The sequence below is a fragment of the Struthio camelus genome, chromosome 14 (genome assembly GCF_040807025.1).
Source record: "Struthio camelus isolate bStrCam1 chromosome 14, bStrCam1.hap1, whole genome shotgun sequence".
In the NCBI taxonomy this organism is placed as follows: domain Eukaryota; kingdom Metazoa; phylum Chordata; class Aves; order Struthioniformes; family Struthionidae; genus Struthio; species Struthio camelus.
This window is the reverse complement of record NC_090955.1, coordinates 4,797,376-4,816,058: the sequence shown is the minus strand read 5'-3', so window position 1 is coordinate 4,816,058 and position 18,683 is coordinate 4,797,376. Positions and strand designations below refer to the sequence as shown.

Sequence of the window (18,683 nt, the reverse complement as noted above, 5' to 3'; positions counted from 1 at the left end):
GGCTTTCATTGAAAGTACCCACAGATACCTACAAAAGAGGTGGTTAGTGCTGAAAGGGATACCAAATTCAGCACATGAAGGCACTCATTTTCTTTGCCTCTTTAAGAGAAAACCTGCAATGTGCTTTGTTTCTTTCTTGCATCTTACATGCCTGACACTAAAACATTGTTTTTGTTATCAAAGTGGAACAGAAGACAATGTATTTGAGAAAGTTCTTAAAGTTACTGTAGTACAGAATTTGTTTACTCAGCAGAACAAATTCAAAATCACAAAACTAGAGATCACAGGTCTGGAAAGGGCTGAAGTGCCTCAGAGCCCTACGGCCAGATCTGCTGTACCCAAACCATTCCTGACAGATAATCGTCGAACTTGTTCTTAAAAAAAAATTCCAGTTTCAAAGTCTGCCAACTCCTCAGGCAATCACTTCCACTTAATAATTTTAGCCATTCTGGTCCTCGTATCTAACTTAGGTTGCTAGGGGTCCCTTGCTGCAGTGGAAGTCCACAGTCACTTCCTGTTCTGTTCTTGCTAGATAGAGAGAACAGTCATTGCTTGCTCTTTGCACCAATTTTACACATATTTCAAAATTGCTCTTGGTTATCACACTGCTTTCTCTTTCAGTTACGCCTAATAGATTACTTCTCTTGCTCTCTTATGGGCTCTGTTGAATCAGTCTAATTAATATCTTAGCAACGACTTACTGACTTGCATGCCATTGTGCCAGATATAAACAGCACTATGACATAGGCTTATCTTACTGAAGAGAGAAAGAAGAGGATGGACATTTCCACTTTGTTCCATCTCTCTTGAAAACTTTAATGGTTAATCTTCTAATTCTCAAACACATCTGAGAATTTAAAATAATTTTGGTAACAATTCTCAAATCCATTTGGTAATTCACAGACCCTTCAGCTCTCTCTTTTTTGCATGAATAACAAAGAGTGTGGGAGGGTCAATCATATCCCATCTGCTGGCTGTGAAAGAAATTCTCACCTTTTCCATATGGTGATCTGAACCACGATTCTAAGGAATATGAGCACGTTTTGTATCATCTCCTGTTTAACACCTCAAATTTCTCATTTCAGATATAGTGCAGGACTGTAGTTAGTTTGGAGACGTGCACAGACAGGATGTGCGTATCAGATTGGCATATAGAAGCAGAATTTAATCATTCTGTTCTTACAGACAGGTGGGACAATAACCCATTTTCTCAGCAGCCAAAAAGACAAAGCTATTCTAAGGAATTAAAGATAATTTAAGCATATATGTCAGTTAGGAGAGAGAAAAATTCTGCAAGTTTCAGACAGTTGTAAAACTGTCACTTTAGACCTGTGAGCACTTAGACTCTGCCAAATTTAGGGAGGCCAAAATACCTAAATTATTGCATTTGCAACGTTTTTGTATTACTTTGCCTTTGCAATCAAAACTGATGTTTAACATCACAGCCTTCCAAAAAAAAAAAAAAAAAAGAAAAAGGAAAAAAAAGGGACTGCATATCAATAAATAAAATTGGTTACTTTCAAGTATTACTCGAGGCTCAATGTCAATTAGCCAAAGATTTAGAATACAGAATGAATGGTAAGGTCATCACTTTGGGTTCACGAAGGATCTATACATCCAGTCGTCTGGTCCCTCTCAAGATAGCAGTGTTTTAATTATACCAGCACCACTGCATTATACTATCAAACGTCTTAATTTCAAGAAACAGGCACACACTAGCACGCTTAAAGACAAAAATCTAATTTCTTACAATTGGCTAGTCATACAGAAAACCAGATTCATTGAGCCTAAAGAATTGGGAAATTGGGCAGAATTTAACTGCAGAAGATACTCAATTAATTAGCAGAAGTAGCATAAAAATCAGACATATTAAGTGCACAGAAATTACGAGGGCCTAGACAGACATTTCAAGATAAATGTAAGCTCTTCTTAGGTACTTCCTTCCCCCTTTTTCTCTTTAGCTTCCTTTCCAGCAGAGGTTAGATTTGCTGGTTTTGGCAGGTAATACTTGAACTTCATGCTAAAAGCATGGAAACATTCAGTGTACCTAGCTCACACAAGATATTCTTAAAAGCTGCTGTTGAGGGGAAAGAAAAAAAAAAAGGTCAGCTAGAAGTTTAAAAAAAAAAAATTAAGTTGTGTCCTTTCTTACCTCCAGAATGAGGTGGTGTTCCACAAAGCAGCACAACTCCCTGCCCCTCTCGAACTGATACTGTGCTTCTTATTTTAGTTCTGGAGTTTTCAAAATCTGTTTTTGAAAGGAAGGTAAGCTGAACATTAGGAAACAGAAAAGCCTAAATATACAGGTGTTTCAAGTTCTTCAACTCCACACATCAAATCATTTAGTATGCAAATAAGTTCAATAATTTCAGTTGATTACCTGCAAAAGAAATGGCTGTTCAACATAAATAAGGATGACAGAATTAGGACCAAAGAGAACTAAATTACAAGAACGTAATTAAACAGATCTTGTGGCTAATTTTATTCTTACGCTAACTCTATACTATCAGAATTTCGATAACTAGAAAGGAGTTATCAGCCTAACTTAAAAGAAGGTCTTTAAGCCGCTGCTTCTTCTAAAATGAAGAAAATAGCATCAAGATCCTTCTGAGCTTCTTTAACCACCCTTGAATTACCGCTAATAACACAGCTATTCAGAAGAGAGATGCAGGTCTTTTTAACAGGAAAAAACATGCAGCAAAAAACACACAAAAAACCCCATCACGCAACAACACGCACCAACACACTCCAAAAACAAGCCACCACCTCCATACGGGCAGACTTCCTTGCAGTATTTCTAAACTTTGACTAAGGCACGCACTTTGCATCTCAATATATTGAAATGGCGTTCTGTTTGGCTTCAGGCCTTGTGCAATCATTCTTAGCTTTACTAATGGAGGGGAGCTACCAGCCATGCACTAATGCAAAATTCTAGGACAATAGTATTTTACTGTAATTTTTAAATTAACTGTAGCACTAACGGATGACTCAAGATCCAAGAAAGTATGGGCTCGTTATAGCCTTGAAATAGCTGGATACAATCATTAGCACAAGCTGACACTGGGGCTGTACCTTAGAAAAGACTTTTCCCATGAGTAAATTCTTGATAAAACAACACACAGAAATGAATTTTCAGAGACATCAAAATTGGACTTAAAAAACAAAAAACAAAAAAAAACACCTGAGCTCAAAATAGATAGCATTTCCTTCAGTTACCTAAGAGCTGGCCTAAGATCTGGTCTCAGGAAATCCTTTGAGTGTTATTTATAGTAACGAAGTGTATTACTGCAAATTAATAAATCAAATTACAAATTAATAAACCAAACAGAAAACAATTCAGTGAATAGGGAGTAAAGTCAGCTAGAAGTTAAAAATTAAGTTTGTTTACAACTTTGTAAAAAGATATTTTCACATACAGACGCTCAAAGACCCAGAGGAGTTTTTAAAAACGGTGCTGTCTTTATTATGAAGCATAATCATAGTGAGTTGACCAACAATAGCTATTTCCCAAAATCAAATATTTAATACTAAAAAGAAACAGCTGTTCCAATCAGAACACTGAAGAGTAGAAAATTTTAATGTTTCATTAAAAACATATTTATTGCCACAGTGATAAGTTATCCTATTATTTTTTGTTACTGGCCTGTAAGAAAAAGGTGTTATGTAATTAAAAGAAAGAGAAGGGGAACACCTATGAACTCTTGAGTGTCTCGTAGATGCACAAAGCTGCCTGTCTTATATGAACATACTGCTACAGACTCATTTTGTCAGTCAGCTGTTTCACATCTGGACTGATTTCATCAGTACTGGCCGTGTAGTGACAACCTTAGGCACACTGGAAATCAGCTTGTATAGACACGTTTTTGTAACTGCTCTCACAGCAACGCTATCTGTTTAATGCATACAAGAGGGTTCTTGAAAAGGATTCTGTTTTCAGCTTTCGAACTGTCTTTCTGTACAAATACACATCAGGTACCTATACTTTCACTTACGCTCACGAACTTTGGGTCCTTCAGCTGGACACATATGGAAGATCATAAACAACCACAACTGAACAGATTTCACTGGTACATCAAAATAGTCCGCCTTGCCAATAGTTTCAGGCCTTTTATGCATCTTTCTCTTCCCTGCATAACAATATAAATTCATTAGCCATCCCTAAAGCAATTTTGTCTTAAGGATTCCATTGAGTCACAAAATGATGAATTAAGAGCTAACATCATTCATAATATCATTTTCCCCACTAGGTCTCAAAAGGAGTGCTAAGAAAGCACATCCTGAGTAACTGTAATTGGCATATCCTAGCAGTAACCAGAATTGGCTTCTAGTGACAAAAGTTTCCAACATCAGCTTCACTACCAACTTTTAGACTTTTCCCCTGACCTGGTTAATGGACCTATTCTAATGCCATACTTCAGAGCAGAAAAGACATACTACTTATATCAGGATGAAAACAGCTATCCAATTTGTTTTTATAAATGCTTATTTACCAAAAGTTTTACATATAAAATTTAAAATGAACTTGGACTGAATTTTGCCGACTAACACCACAACCACTTTGAGTTGTAAATCTTATGCAATACGTGTCATTTCAGTAATCAAGATGACCTGTTTTATCACTGCTTTCCAAACACACATTCATTTATTGCACACATATTTTGAAGTCTTTGTGCTATCTAAACACCGTGCTAATAGAAGAGAAGTGGTCTGCAAGTAGCTCAGCAAGTGCTATGACCTGTGGAACACAGGCAGGCAGGCAGAAAGGCGAGGTTTCATTATGCCTGCGGTATCCAGCTGTGACCCATCACAGTTCTGCAGTCTGATCTGTTGCAATTTGGCACTGCAGAAGTTGTTAATCATTGCAGATCAAGATGGTTGACTCAAAGGAATAATTTTGGGGAAACAAGCATCAAAGCAGAACCCATCAGAAACAAAAGCACATGAGCCATACTACATTGAAAGAACTGTTTTTCATTATTTAGCAGGAAGCTCTCCATCTTACCTCGCAGAATGGTTTAAGTACTAGACGAATCATACAGCTGCAGAAACATCACTTAATTCATTTATATGTCTTTATATTCTCTTTATGCATTACCTGATACCACTTTGAAAATAATCAAAAATCACCATATAAATTATTATTAAAACTCTATTAGAAAGTATTGTACAATGAAGTCCAAACCTCTGACCTTAAAAAATATCTTGTGCTCATATACAATATTCTGATCTTATTTTCAGGGGTTTCCGTAGCATATTCAAAGCATTACAAAGGTCAAAGCAAGTCCTGTTCTGCAGAACAGCAGGGGAGATTATTTTTGTTTTCTTTTGCTTGTTTTTGTAAAACCAGTATCCCAAAAGCAATAATACCAGGGAGCAGAGCTGAATCTTCTAACAAAATTGGCTATTAAATGAAGTCACTGGTAAGGAACATTAAGCTCGCAGAAAACTGAGAGGTTGAATAAGATATCTTAAGAGGTGGGTAATAATGGAAAAGACTGTTTACTTTTTCAGATTGATTTGTTACTCTGAAATAAGATGCTCTTACGCTGCTGAAATGTCTTAATATGATAAAACAGGCCTGGGAACAAAGAGCAAAGACAAGAACTGGACAGAAAAAGTGACTTCAGACACATGCCTCACTGCAACCTCCTAACTTGTGGCACCAAGTTGCATCACATTGTGACAAGAAACCCATGTGCTGAAGTTCCACCCCTACTTAAATATTTGGTTCATCATAAGATTACTAGAGGCTGCTGGAAACTATACCAACTTTCTTCTTTAATTTTAAGTAATGTGCAGGGCATACAGGCACTCCTGGTTGGAGACCCCGATTTAGAAGTCCAACCCCACGTGCAGCGGAACCCAAGCACCTAACTATATTACATCAATTAAATGATATTTATCATCAGCACGTTTGCTACAATTTTACCATGTTTTGATAACTGCTGAACAAGGGTTCAATGTTCTACAAACACAGCAAACATTTTCTGTAGAAGACATCGACAAATTTCACAGAAAGTTTTCCTCAGGTACGTTACTCTAGTTTCTCAATATTGCTCTCCAAATAAAGTCATTAAAACAAGAGATAGAGATCTTACAGGCAGCCTTGACAGTATTCCTACCTTTTATATTTTATTGCTTTTTAACTAAACTAGCAAAAATTCTTTTCCTAAGCAGTGCGCAGAGGATAAAACTACATTTATGTCCCATTTAGTATAAGCGTCCCTTAACCACAGAAATATTTATTCCATTACTTCAATAGACTCCTTCTTTAAAACAGCAGAATTATTATATACATTTTATGTATAATCTTGAAAAAATTACAGCTAAGATGCTCAAGTACCTAAGTGAGCCAGACAACCAAAGCTTAACTGTTTTCTTGAATATGTAATTTTAAAGCAGGGACTCTGATGTTAGCGCCTAACGAAGTACTAGGCAAAGTTCCATTATTAAAAGGAATGAAATACCAATTTCTCAGCTCTTAAGAAGAGTAACAGAATAATAACCTGAGTATATTGTAACAGCTATGCTGGTAATGACAACTTCTGGAGAAAAGAAGAGACAGACAAATCCTTGGGATTTTGCTTGTTTGTTTGTTTCAAACTCTTTCCTGCCACCAAAACGGATCCCATGCATATGCAAACTTCATACCTACAACTCTTATGTCTGAAGTCTGGCTATATAGAGACACTTTCATGAGTACACGTTATTCACTGCTTTAGTCAAATGCTGGAAACTGAATGTATACTTGGCATTATTCTATTGAACCGATAAAAGAATTAAGAAGCTTAAAATCCTTAGGAAACTTTGCCTGTTAACTAGAACGCAGTGCCTGCAGACTTACAGCAACTGAAAAAACATAATAAACTACATATAGAGAAAGTGATTCTTTCCGCTGACTTCACTAAACTTCAAATCTAGTGTGAAAGAATAAAGGGATGGAGGAAGGAGGATTCAAATAATCTCTGTAAGTATCAATTAGAGTTTGAGATGGAAAGGAAAGAAGAGAAATGATGACAGTGCAAAAACTGAACATTACTGAAAACAGAAAAAAGAACTGGGTGATTCGTGATACAAGAAGAGATTCAGTGGCTATTACAGGACTCCTTCTACAGTTTTTTGGCAGGCTAGTATTACAGGAAAATGACAGAATTTCACAGCAACCTCTACAAAAATCTCATAATGCTGTGACACACTGCTGAACTTACATAGTACCACATCTACCCATATAAAGGTAATAGTACAATAGGTTATATACACTAGCACGAATATTTTTACAACTATGTTTTAGTAAGAGGGGAGTGGCTCCTCTGCTATTAGTGTACTTCCATAGCATAGGAGTAGAGACACAGCTTCAGAGTATCTCTCTTCTAGGTTGAGAGCCAGCTCTGATATATAACAACTAACATAGCCCCCACATCCTAAAAATACTGATATCCTGGCCATCTTCATGCCTTAAAAGTTCCAGGACAGGGCAAACAGAAAGGTGTCTACCTCCCACCTCCAGGAATCTTTATTTGCATCAAATTGAAGCACTACTAGAAAAACAACCTTCTGTTTACAGTTCAAAATATCGCCCACTTCTCTGTTCATGCAGCATCAATCTCATTCCACAAAGTCCATTGGAACCAGTATCTCATATCGACAGAACTACTGCTTACAAAAATGCAGCAGCCTTAGACAGCGTGGGTGACAGAGGAGTACCTGTAACTTGGTTCTGTTGCATGAAAACAAGAATGTTTAATGAACGAGTCAGGCAGGATTAGGAACTAGTTGCTGTGAACAATAGCGACTAACAGCAAAGTTGACACTTGCTCTCACAGCTCCCGAGTTCCCAGTTCCGCTTGGGATGCGGCCAAAAAAAAAAAAAAAAGCAACAGGAAACAATTAAACATGAGCACACCAATTAAATGACAGTCATTTAAAAAAATCATAAAACTGTTATACAAACACAAAAATGAAAAGTTAAAAAACTGGCACTGATATATCAGAGTGCTGTGGACATGGAATGCCACCATGCAAAAAAGGTAGTGAAGATACTGCAGTAATAAGGGAGAGCGAGAGAAAGAGGATACTAGATGCCTTAATAGGCTGTGTGGAACAGAAGGAAGGGAAGAAGTCAGAAAGAGCCAAGAAAGAAAGCAGTAGCCAAACATTAATAGATGATCAAGAAACATAAAACATAAAAGATGATCAAGTCCAACATATGATGAGCAGGGAATGTGTTTTAAAGAGATAAAAATAGAAAACATTGGAAAAAATATGCTAAAAGATGGAGAAAAGGAATATCGTAAGGAAAATGCATATTTCGACGGGAAAAACCATTCTCCAAGTAATGTTTCCAAAAAAAGTCTTTTTTAAGTTTATTTTATCTAGGAATTACCCTTCACTCAAGTCAAACACTTCAATTATTTTGTCCAGTGGCGTAATTTAAGAAACATCTCAGAAGGAAACAATGTTTGCTCAAGCAAGTAATCCTACAGCTGAGTTCTCGGGTGCAACACAGTTGTCACCCCCCTAAAGCTTTCTTAAAACAAACTGTAAGAATATCCTGACAGTATTCTATAAAGAACCTTTATCACTCTAGTGGCTTATCAATTAAAAGCAGGTTTAGTGTTGGAAGAACACTGGGCTCTACTATTCACATTTTAATAGTTAAACAGATGGCTAAACGCTTTGGCAGATCTGGGTCTAATCACCTGAAGGTTTTTATAAATGACAGTTTCCAAGAAGGAACTCCTCAAAAAAGACTTCCTAGAACAATACATTTTTGAAGAACTGCGAACATGCTGATGACAACAGGAGGGTTTTTTGTCACTGACTTTCACTCATCTTTCCAAAGACGGCAACTTTATTTGAAGAAATGGACATACTCTCCCAGAAGTCTACAGAATACAGTTGGGTTGTCACCGGAAAGATTGCCAGGATAGGGGTAACCAAATCCATCGTTTTCACCACCTCACTTGGTATGGAGCACTTGGCAAAGAGCCACACAGTTTTGATTAGGGTCATGTGGACTGTAACAAATGTAAAAATGACAAATATCAGATACACCAGATGACAAAATGTCCTATCAGCAGATGTCTTACTACAGCTGTTGCTGCACATGTAAAAAATATACTAAACTGTTAGTCAGCATAGAAATCTTACATTCTGAGATCTTGAAAATATTTATAATTCTCATCTCAAAATATTTGTTGTAACTGGGTTAAGAAAAATTATGGGGACTGCACAAGTATGTGTGGTGCTGGGAAAAAAAAAAAAAAAAGGCACCCTGAACGCAATTAACAATAGTTAACACCAACACAATTAATTAAAATTTGTCTGCTGCAAGAAATAACCATACTATCTTTACAGAACCGTTGCAGCAGGAAGCTCTAATAATCTGTGTAGAACGCTTCTTTGAGAATTAGACTTTCCAAAGGTAAAGCCTCAACAGCTCCTCAGCCCTAAGACTGTGTTTCTTGCTGTGATTTAAATTCTTAAGTAATTCTTTCTCTCCAAAATCAGCTTTCTCAGGTAGCAGGCATTTGCAGTGAAACCAGGTATCTCCCAGTCAGTAAACAACAATACAATATTTAGAGTCTTCAGCCTAGAAAAACAGAATAAACCTCTAACAGGAACTACAATGGTAAAGTCACCACGATCATTTTCTTTTCCAAAACCTCTTGGATTTCATCTCTATCACCAGCTGCTGTTCTGTATTTTAAACTTGGCTTACTGAGAATCCTGAAAAGTTAATGCATGGTTACTGGGTTTTCAATGCTCCTCTAGAGCCCTGTATTCATCTGTCGACAGACCTGGATACCTCCTTGATAAAAACATGAAACCGTTTATTTCCCAAATCAGTGCGGTCCAGCTAGAGAACTGACAAGTCAGTCAACTTTCTATCCTACCTAATACACTTTCTGAAGGGCACAGAAAATTGCCAAACAGAAAAAAAACAACTTGAACAACTGAACTCTTTTCTTGCTAGCTCTTAGCCCAGTGCAAGAACTTGACTGCAGCATCAGTTTCTGGCAAAAGGAAAAATGGATGCATGCATCAGGCTCCCAAAAGCAAGCTCTAACTGTTATGACAGTGGCACTAGACCATGCCTTTCTTCTAGGCTATGTTAAAACAGAACATTTAACCGCCTGGATTTACGTGAAACAGGGAAAGGTGATTTATTGGTAAGTAATATTAACTAAAATTTTCATTTGATATCCCAATTCCCTGAATTGGGCACATATACCTTTGAATTGATTCCTATGTCCTCAACATCATGTCTAGCTACATAAGAGGCAAAAATATATTCTGAATAAAAATTTTTATGATAAAAGATGTTGCAGTTAAGACTTCTGGGCAAATAAGGCAGCGCTGATTTATTTTTTCGCCACCTTGCTCTGTAAACAGCTCATCATACTTTCCAGTGTTTTTTTCCCCCTCCTACTCTATTTTCTTTCTATTTGAGTTTATTGAGACAAATGTTCAGGGAAAGTAAAATTTTTAACTTGCATGACTGAGTAATTGAGGATACTGAACTGTGTGTGCATGTACATGACCATTCATGTTGAATTACTTGCAGTGTTATCCACCCACGGAAGAAGATCTAGCATCTTTTATCTCACTGCACAACTACAGAATTGCTTAAACATTACAAAAAAAGTGTACGACTATGGAAGAAGCTTAACAACTCAGCTGAAAAGATTTGAAACACTTAAATCTGATCCTTTTTCTTACTACAAAGATATTTTAAAGTATTCTCCAAAATACCGTTTCTCAACCTAAAAAAGCAAGGATCTGTCATGGATTCACCAGGTATCAAAGCATTTAATGATTCATATCGTTAGATTAATAAATATATAGATGATGATTATTTCTATATAAATGATTTCAGTAGCCTACCTGAAGCAAGCCATACAGGTGACAGACCACACACAGAATTTTACCCTATACGGGTGAAATAGGTGAAGAACATTTACAGATGAATTCAGAGAAATTAAAACATTTTACTCTGGCCTCTCTGCTTCGCAGCTGCTAACCACTCTGATAGTAAGAGTTATAACATTTTCATATTTGCCTGGTTAGTATGGAGAAGGTATAGTTATTTGATTAATCTCTATTTTTTAGAAAGAGATAAGTGAATTTTCACATCTGACAACGTAACTCAGAGTTAATGCCCTGAAAATAGCATACAGTACTGAAATTAACTGCTGCTATACTGCTCAAATCTAACATTTCTCATGCAGGGATATAATACACTCTTCCTTACAACTACAAGCGCTGTAATATCTAGCTGAGTACAAAGATGTTTCAACAGCATAAGATAGATTCTGGAAAATTACTGCAAACACTTATGACTACAAATCCCTTCGGTTACTGGCTAGGATTTGGCTGCATTAACAGGCTCAGAAGGACAGGACAGATAAGAAAAATCATTTATTTCCATCAGGACACCATGCAGCAACACTAAAGTTATAGCTTAATTGATGTTCAGTAGCACATCAAAGCAAACCAGAATATAATTTGTTCATTTGCTTTACGGTAGCCAAAAGTGGCTAAAGCAGATGGTCTGTAGTCACCTTCCTTACAGATTTCAGGAAAGGGACTCGGTGAAGTGCGTTTCTTGCCATAATGTCATTAGTAGCTAACTGATAAGTATGACTGGTATTTTCTGCCATAGATAAGGTGGGGGGAAGACATCATTTTACTCATCATTGTGATACTGACAGTTCAGATAAACTTATAGAGATAAAAAATTGCCAAGTTCACATAAAAATACAAGAACGAAACAATACAACTTGATCACTAGGAGCTACAACATTGTGCAGGCTACGTGCAGATAAAGCTATGAAGACAAAAGTAAAATGAGGAATACCATCCAATGAAGCCACATCTCCATCTTGTGCACAAGCAGTTCTTAAAAAAAAAAAAAATCTCATTTAATCAAAAGCTAAAAAACATCATATGATCTTAATTTAGTATACTTGCACAAACATACTACTCTTTAGTCCCTATTTAAATTAAAATAACATACTGAGGTTGGAAACTACTCGGAGTTAAGAAAGTGCCAGAATTAAGGCTGCCTAGGACCATAAATATTGGCCAAGAGAAAAGATAATGGTAACAGCTCAGCACCTAGGCTTTCATTCCCGATTTGGATGGGAGTGTGCATTGGCCCCTCTTGGCTGGGGCATGCTGCTGCTGGGAAAAGCACTGAGGGACATTTGTCCTGCAAAGAAGCAAAGCCATCAGGAAGGCTGCAAAATACAGGTCCAAACAAGCAGTTACCAGGACTGAAACACACTCTTCCACTGAGCTCCAGGTCCCAGTGCTACAGTTTTTCTCATGTGGTCTTCAGTTCCAGATTCAGTTTCTGACCACATTTCTGTCATTCCTAATATCATCCCGGTGCTGTCCTCTCTAACCTCTCCCCAATGGCTTCTAGCTCAAGCCTTATTTTCCAGTCAGTTCCAACCTCATGAACTCCTACCAACACTCAGGCTCAGCATATTCCTCAACTCTTTTTAAAATCTCTTTATCTCCAGTCTCAAAAGACTCATTCTGTCAATCCCTTACCACTTCATTACAATTACATCATTATAATTTCCCCCCCCCCCCCTTCTTCTTCATCCAGAGGAACGTCATCATTTATGCCACCAAGCTCCCACCACAAGGAAGACTGGCTTATGCTTTCAATTCCAATGCTAGACTCCACTAGTTGAGTGCTGCAGAGAAGCGTGAACAAACTGCAAGTACGGGGAGCTATGAAGACCTTGGGCGTGCTCCAACACTATTCCTTCACCTGTAGGCGAAGACCTAAAAAGGGGTTGTCTTGTCTAAACCCAAGGTGCAGGCGTTTCTTTGGTTTCTATAAGAAGGTTTAGGGAACAGAAATCGATGGAGGTGTTTCTTAAACAGCAAAGACTAAGAGCCTATTCTACCAAAACAGCCTAAACCACCCGTTCTCATTTCAGAGCTGCTTAGTACGGGAGTAAGTGATTTGTATCAGGGTTTCCTGCTGTTAGAGCAGTCAGTTCTTAGTCTCATCTAGAAACCTCTCCTTTTCTCAAGTGCTGCTGAGTATATTTAATTAGTTTTTGACAGTCTGAATTTTCAGTGGAAGATGTCAGATTATTTTGTACCTAAGGCATGCTGCAGCAGGGACTGAATATGCTGCAGTTTTTGCTGAGAACTGATTTTATATTCCTGGTAGGCCATTTAAGAAAATTTGATGAACAGAGATCCTTGCACTTGCTCTCACACACACAGCAAGACTTATTTACACACACTGTAACAGCTCTACTTATCTCAGCTAAAATGTTTTCACTGTAAGTAAATCTATCTTCCACTCGCACCCTCCCACCAACAGATTTGCAGCAGTCAGTAAAAGAAATCATTTAGAGTACAGTTGATACATACCACTAGAGTAAACAAAACAGTAACCTGCAAGACTAGCACAGACCCTGCAACAGCTGTCAGCTACATGCTACCTGCTTATCTTGCCATCATATTCTCAGACGACCTTCTCGTGGTATCCTTTCTGAAGCAGGACAGCCGCCAAAGATTGAAGACTGAGGCTTGATAAATCCAAATTAGAATTAAAACTGTTTTTTAATTATTTTAGGTAAGAAGAATAATTTACCACTGTAAGAAGATATTAAAGGAAATATCTGACACATATCAAGTCTTCTAAACAAAGCTGGACACCTCAGAAGCAGCAATAAGTTTGCTATAGACCATAACAGTTTAATACAAGGGTTACAAAGTAAAATTGGATTCCAATACGCAGGAAATCAAAACAGATAAAGTAACAGTTCCTTCCGAACTTTCATCTGAGAAGGACACGAACGACTGACTTCCCAGCTCATTCTCTGGAATTTAAAGGACTGTACACATTTATCCTACCAAAGAACTGTTCCATCCAGCTAGAGAAACACACATTAAACTAAATCAGCCTGACTGGAACCAAAAGGTGGGGTGGGGGCTATCTATTGCCTGCAATGAAGCCAAGATTTCATTCGGTCTATTGCACATCAACTTCTGCCCCTCATATCCTCCATGAAATCAGAATGATTCTTGGCCTTTTTAGTACACGTGCCAGAGCTTCAACTTGGTTACTAAACCCCTCTCTAATATTAACCATTGTTCTGACCCAGATATAAGGCAGATGCATTTAAAAATTAAGCAGTTTAATCTCCACTTGGATAATAAAGCCTGTGTTTTGATTTACAAAAGTATGAACAATGATTGTTATGCAATTAAACATAGAGGTAAACAGAACATAAAATTGAATTTGGTCTTGCTCAAAATGAATTGCTAACTGGTACTCCATTATCTGCAGCGGAAGAACAGGAGAACCTTGCAAGCATGACTTGGAATAAATTAAATTCATTACACAATGCAATGGTTTGTGATAAGAATTCATTCTGACTCGATCTACTTTGACATCTTGTATAGTAACAAATCAAAGTAATTCAGGCTGCATGGCAGAGAAGTATCAGGGTGTGCTCAAGTGTCTCGCTTTCAACCAAAAACATAGTTGCAATGCATAGCGGCTCTTTCACAGCCTCTGTTCCTGGGTCTCCTTCTCACAGCCACTGGGATATGAGAAGAAATGGCATTCGTTTGTGTTTTACCCTTACTCGGGAGTCAGTATATCCTGGGAGTCTGGAAGTATGTTTAGGCCCCCCAGTTTAGACACAGACCTCAGACCTGGAATCCTGCAGACAAGCTTATCAATAAAAAAGGATTTACCGTGAAGCATAAGCGTTTCTAAAAGAAACAAAAAAGTAATTCCAGTGAATTACCAAAAAGAAAAACTAAAAGTAATGAAAACGCAGGAAGGATAATGGTGAACTAGTTAGAGAAGCTATAGTTAATTTTAAACGGAATTGAACAAAAGAATTATACATCATTTAAAAGAGTAAATAAAGCAGCAGCACATGCTATGAAGAGGTCAAGTTATGAAATAATAAAAGAAGAAAAATACTAGATTTGCCTAATCAAAGAGGAAGAATATTCCAGAAAAATAATTTAAAAAAACAGAAAAAGATACTTAAGGACAGAGTGGTTCTAAAATAACTGGATTCTTTGTTTCGATTTTTAAAGATAAGTATAACAAGGATAAATTGTTCTGGGCTTTTATGTAACCGATGATTATGCAAAGGAGTGTGAACAATCAGTAAGAGAGTGCTGAAGACAAACTGCTAAAATTTGATTATTAATAATCAAAAGCACCAGATCATACACATCTTAGGTACTCAAGGAGTGAGCAAGGAAGCCTAAAGAGCAACTGGCAAATCGTGAACAAAAGTTAGGAAAACATACACAACAGAGATGAGAAGCAGCGACATTGTAGAGCCAGTCTCTACAAGAAGAAACCCAACAAATTGCTGACTTATTTGATTAACTTCATTTACTGGATAAAATATTAGGACATACAATAGAAAGAACCAAAATATAAAACACTAAGAAAACATAAATCACCAGAAGTTACAAGGAATATAAGTTCATAAAGAACAGCTGCCCTAGACAACGTTGATAGCTGCCTTCTTACATGCATTGATTTAGAATAGATCAGACACCACGCGTAGCCCATCATCTATAAACTCACTTATTCTCTTCACTCTTGATTTCTCATCACCTCTACAAGATCCCAAGCAGTAATGCCAGCAAGCAGCAGTATAAGTTTTTCCTTTGGAAGAGTTGCACAACAATGCAGGGAAAGAGAGATGGCTTAGAAAGCACACTGCAGGAGGTTATTCCAAGCTTTGGTACAAAGCAGGTGATAACAAGGTTATCCACACTGCCTACAGAGTGCTATCAGAAGGCAAACACCCATACGAAGTTCCGAGGGTTTTTTTTGTTGTTGCTTTTTGCTTTGCTTCTTTTAACAGTACCTCTTTGTAAATGGATGTACATAGGAAGGAGCTTCTATGGGCAAATGCTTAAGATGACACTTAAGGTATCTTCATATAACATTAACATTTAAACACGATTTAGACATTTTTGTATAGAGATTTTGACTTGCTTATTTCCACAGCAAGTGCTACAGGCAGGGGGGTAGGGGGAAAATGTGTATAGCATCTGAGTAAAGTTAAGTAAAAATAACACCAGTAGGAAGGAAAGAAGGCATCTGAAATTCAAGTAGCAAGTATAACATTCATAATGCTATCATCGATTCCTATTAACTACAGAGAACATTTAAGACTCCAGTTCTTGTAGAACATTATTTAACAAAATAACACCAATCCCCTTTTGAAGGGAAAGATAAAGTTAGTTGGGATGATGCAAAACCTTGATGTTGCTGTCAATGGAATCTCAAAACAACATCAAAACAAACAAAAATACTCAATTTCCCCCTCCACCAAAGACAGGGCTGCTAAATACACAGCACAGGTCACGCTATTGTGGACAAAGGGAAAAGATGCAACACTCTTAGCTGATAATGAATAGGAAGAGTATGAACACAGCAGAGAGGGCAAGCATGAGTCCAGGGAGAGTAAGAAGACTTCTACCCAAAGAGTGAGTTCACTCTTTCCAGTTTGCTCCATCCCCCCCAAAGCTAGTGCTAACTTATTATTCAGTGCACTTTTTCATCTTCTTTGCTCTTCTTGCAGCATCAGAGAATAAAAAGAAAATACATGGATGATTCGAGTGCATTAATCTCCTTAGAACAGAAAGGAATGAGACAAGAGCTACAGAGAATTGCATTCTGTCTGCCTCTGCTGTAATGGCGTTACACTTGAAGGAAAGCAAAATTATTTGGAAGACTGTTAGTTTACTGAAGGGTCAAAGAGATGACAGCTGTGGTAGCCAGTGGTAAACCTTTAATATGCCATGATGTACCAATATGCATTTCCTTCAGTGGATGAATAAATGTGGCTGAACAAGGGATTACACCTGAGCAAACAACTGCATAGATTAATAAATTCTGCATCAGACCGTTCCACAGTAGATGTTGGGGTGGGGGGTGGGGGGGGCAAAGAAAAACTACCCAGAAATACGGATCTTTTCTTCTGCTATTCTGTTTATAACAACAAATATAATCTCAGCGCTACTGAAGAGAGCTGAATAGACTGAAACACGCACATAAGCAGAAAACCCCCAAAACACAGCGGGACCTCAAATCTTTTTGTTGGCCTCTAAACAGATACTTCAAGTGACAGATGCACTATGTGCAGATTGATCTCCAGTGTAAGCCAAATTGTTCCACGTAGGGTGGCATAATCCTCAAAAGTATATTGTTAACTACAATTTAATAAAAAGCCAAGGGCTGAAAAAATACAGTTTCATAAAAAAGAATGAAGATCTCTCACTGCACAGGGCTGAGAAAGGTAATAACAGAGGAAAATAAAAAACAGGTACTGCATCTCTTCTCCTAAGTAGTAAGTTTCCTTGCTTATTAAATGACACTGCCTACAATTCACAATCTGTGCCTGCTGTTAACCATTCACTACCATATTCTATTAGAAACATTTATGTAAATATATTATCAATACAAAATAAAACACAAGCAATCCAGTGCAACAGGAACAGTACTCTAAGTTCCATTACTTTAAACATCTACTTTGTTCAGCAAGTAGCTATACTCATAATAAACATCAAGAAATAAACTAGGTAGGTTGGCAGCAAATTAGAGCACTGAACAGCTACGTATAAAAAGGCATACAAGTTAAGACATTTACAACAGAGATTCTCAGTCCCTGCTAAATCTGAAGTTTTTTGTGTTGCGGCCATCAGTTGTTTAAGGTTAAAACTTGCAATATGCTTATATGTTCGTTTAGTGTTAGTATAATTCAGTAAATCACTGAATCCCGCTAAGGCAACTACACTTGTTCTACATCATTTTTGTAACCAGTCTCTTCTGGATGAGATTTTGTTGCTGTAAAATGCATTCAAAGCAATTTTTCTGAAGGCTTTTTTTCATTTTTATTTCTGTTTGTGGAAGCTCCAGTCTACTACTGTTTGGTTAGTCATGAAACGTGAAAGTATGCCACAGATAACACACAGATGTGTTTCTGTTGACTGATACGTTTTTAATGTTTGATTTTGTAAGTTATAAAACTACGGTTGAAGGATCAAAGGATTAAATTCTTACCAGACATACCTATCAAATTCAATGGGCTTTAGATCAGACCCTTAACGTGCTATGTATACAAACTATAACTCCAAAGAATATCTAATTAATATTTAATCTGCAAATAATTATTGCTAAGATTTAAACGGTTAGAGATAAGTGAAGAAGGGAGACCGAGTAGCAAAACTATGAGAAATATGCGAGCTAAAAAACTACACTACATAAGCAGTCCATTCCTCACCCACTGCTAACAAGCTTTGAACGCATGTGACAACCTGTCCGATACCAAAGCTGCTCTCACCGGGACTCTGGCGAGAACGAACAAAAGGTGGCAGACAAACAAAAGCAGGTGAACAACAGGGAGCAAACATAAATCCAGTTTCCAAAGATAATATTGTTTCTTAGTGTCAGTACTAACACTGCAGGAACCAGATCGCTTCTCTGGTTCATTGCAAGCTATAGCCTTCAGAGTTAAGGCAATAAGCAACCAAGTATCTCCATTACAGTTACGGAATCAAAATTTTGATTCAGGTCAATTTATGCAACTCTATCTTCCATTGCACTCCCATTCAGAAACTTGTATTAAACAAGTCCAATCAAGTGAAACATTCAACAGGAG

At 37.4% G+C, this 18,683-nt stretch overlaps 1 protein-coding gene across 6 annotated transcripts in view; it reads right to left on the bottom strand.

Moving 5' to 3' along the window:
* The window catches only part of LOC104153258 (contactin-3), a 251,764-nt gene that overhangs the window by 57,766 nt on the left and 175,315 nt on the right, over positions 1–18,683 (bottom strand). For 5 of the 6 annotated variants that reach the window (XM_068960388.1, XM_068960387.1, XM_068960391.1 and 2 more), the window contains one exon: positions 2,153–2,248. The exons of the other annotated variant lie outside the window; for it this stretch is intronic. In XM_068960388.1, the coding sequence (XP_068816489.1) occupies positions 2,153–2,248 (96 nt within the window). The remainder of the gene's footprint in view (positions 1–2,152; positions 2,249–18,683) is intronic. 6 annotated transcript variants of the gene reach the window in all.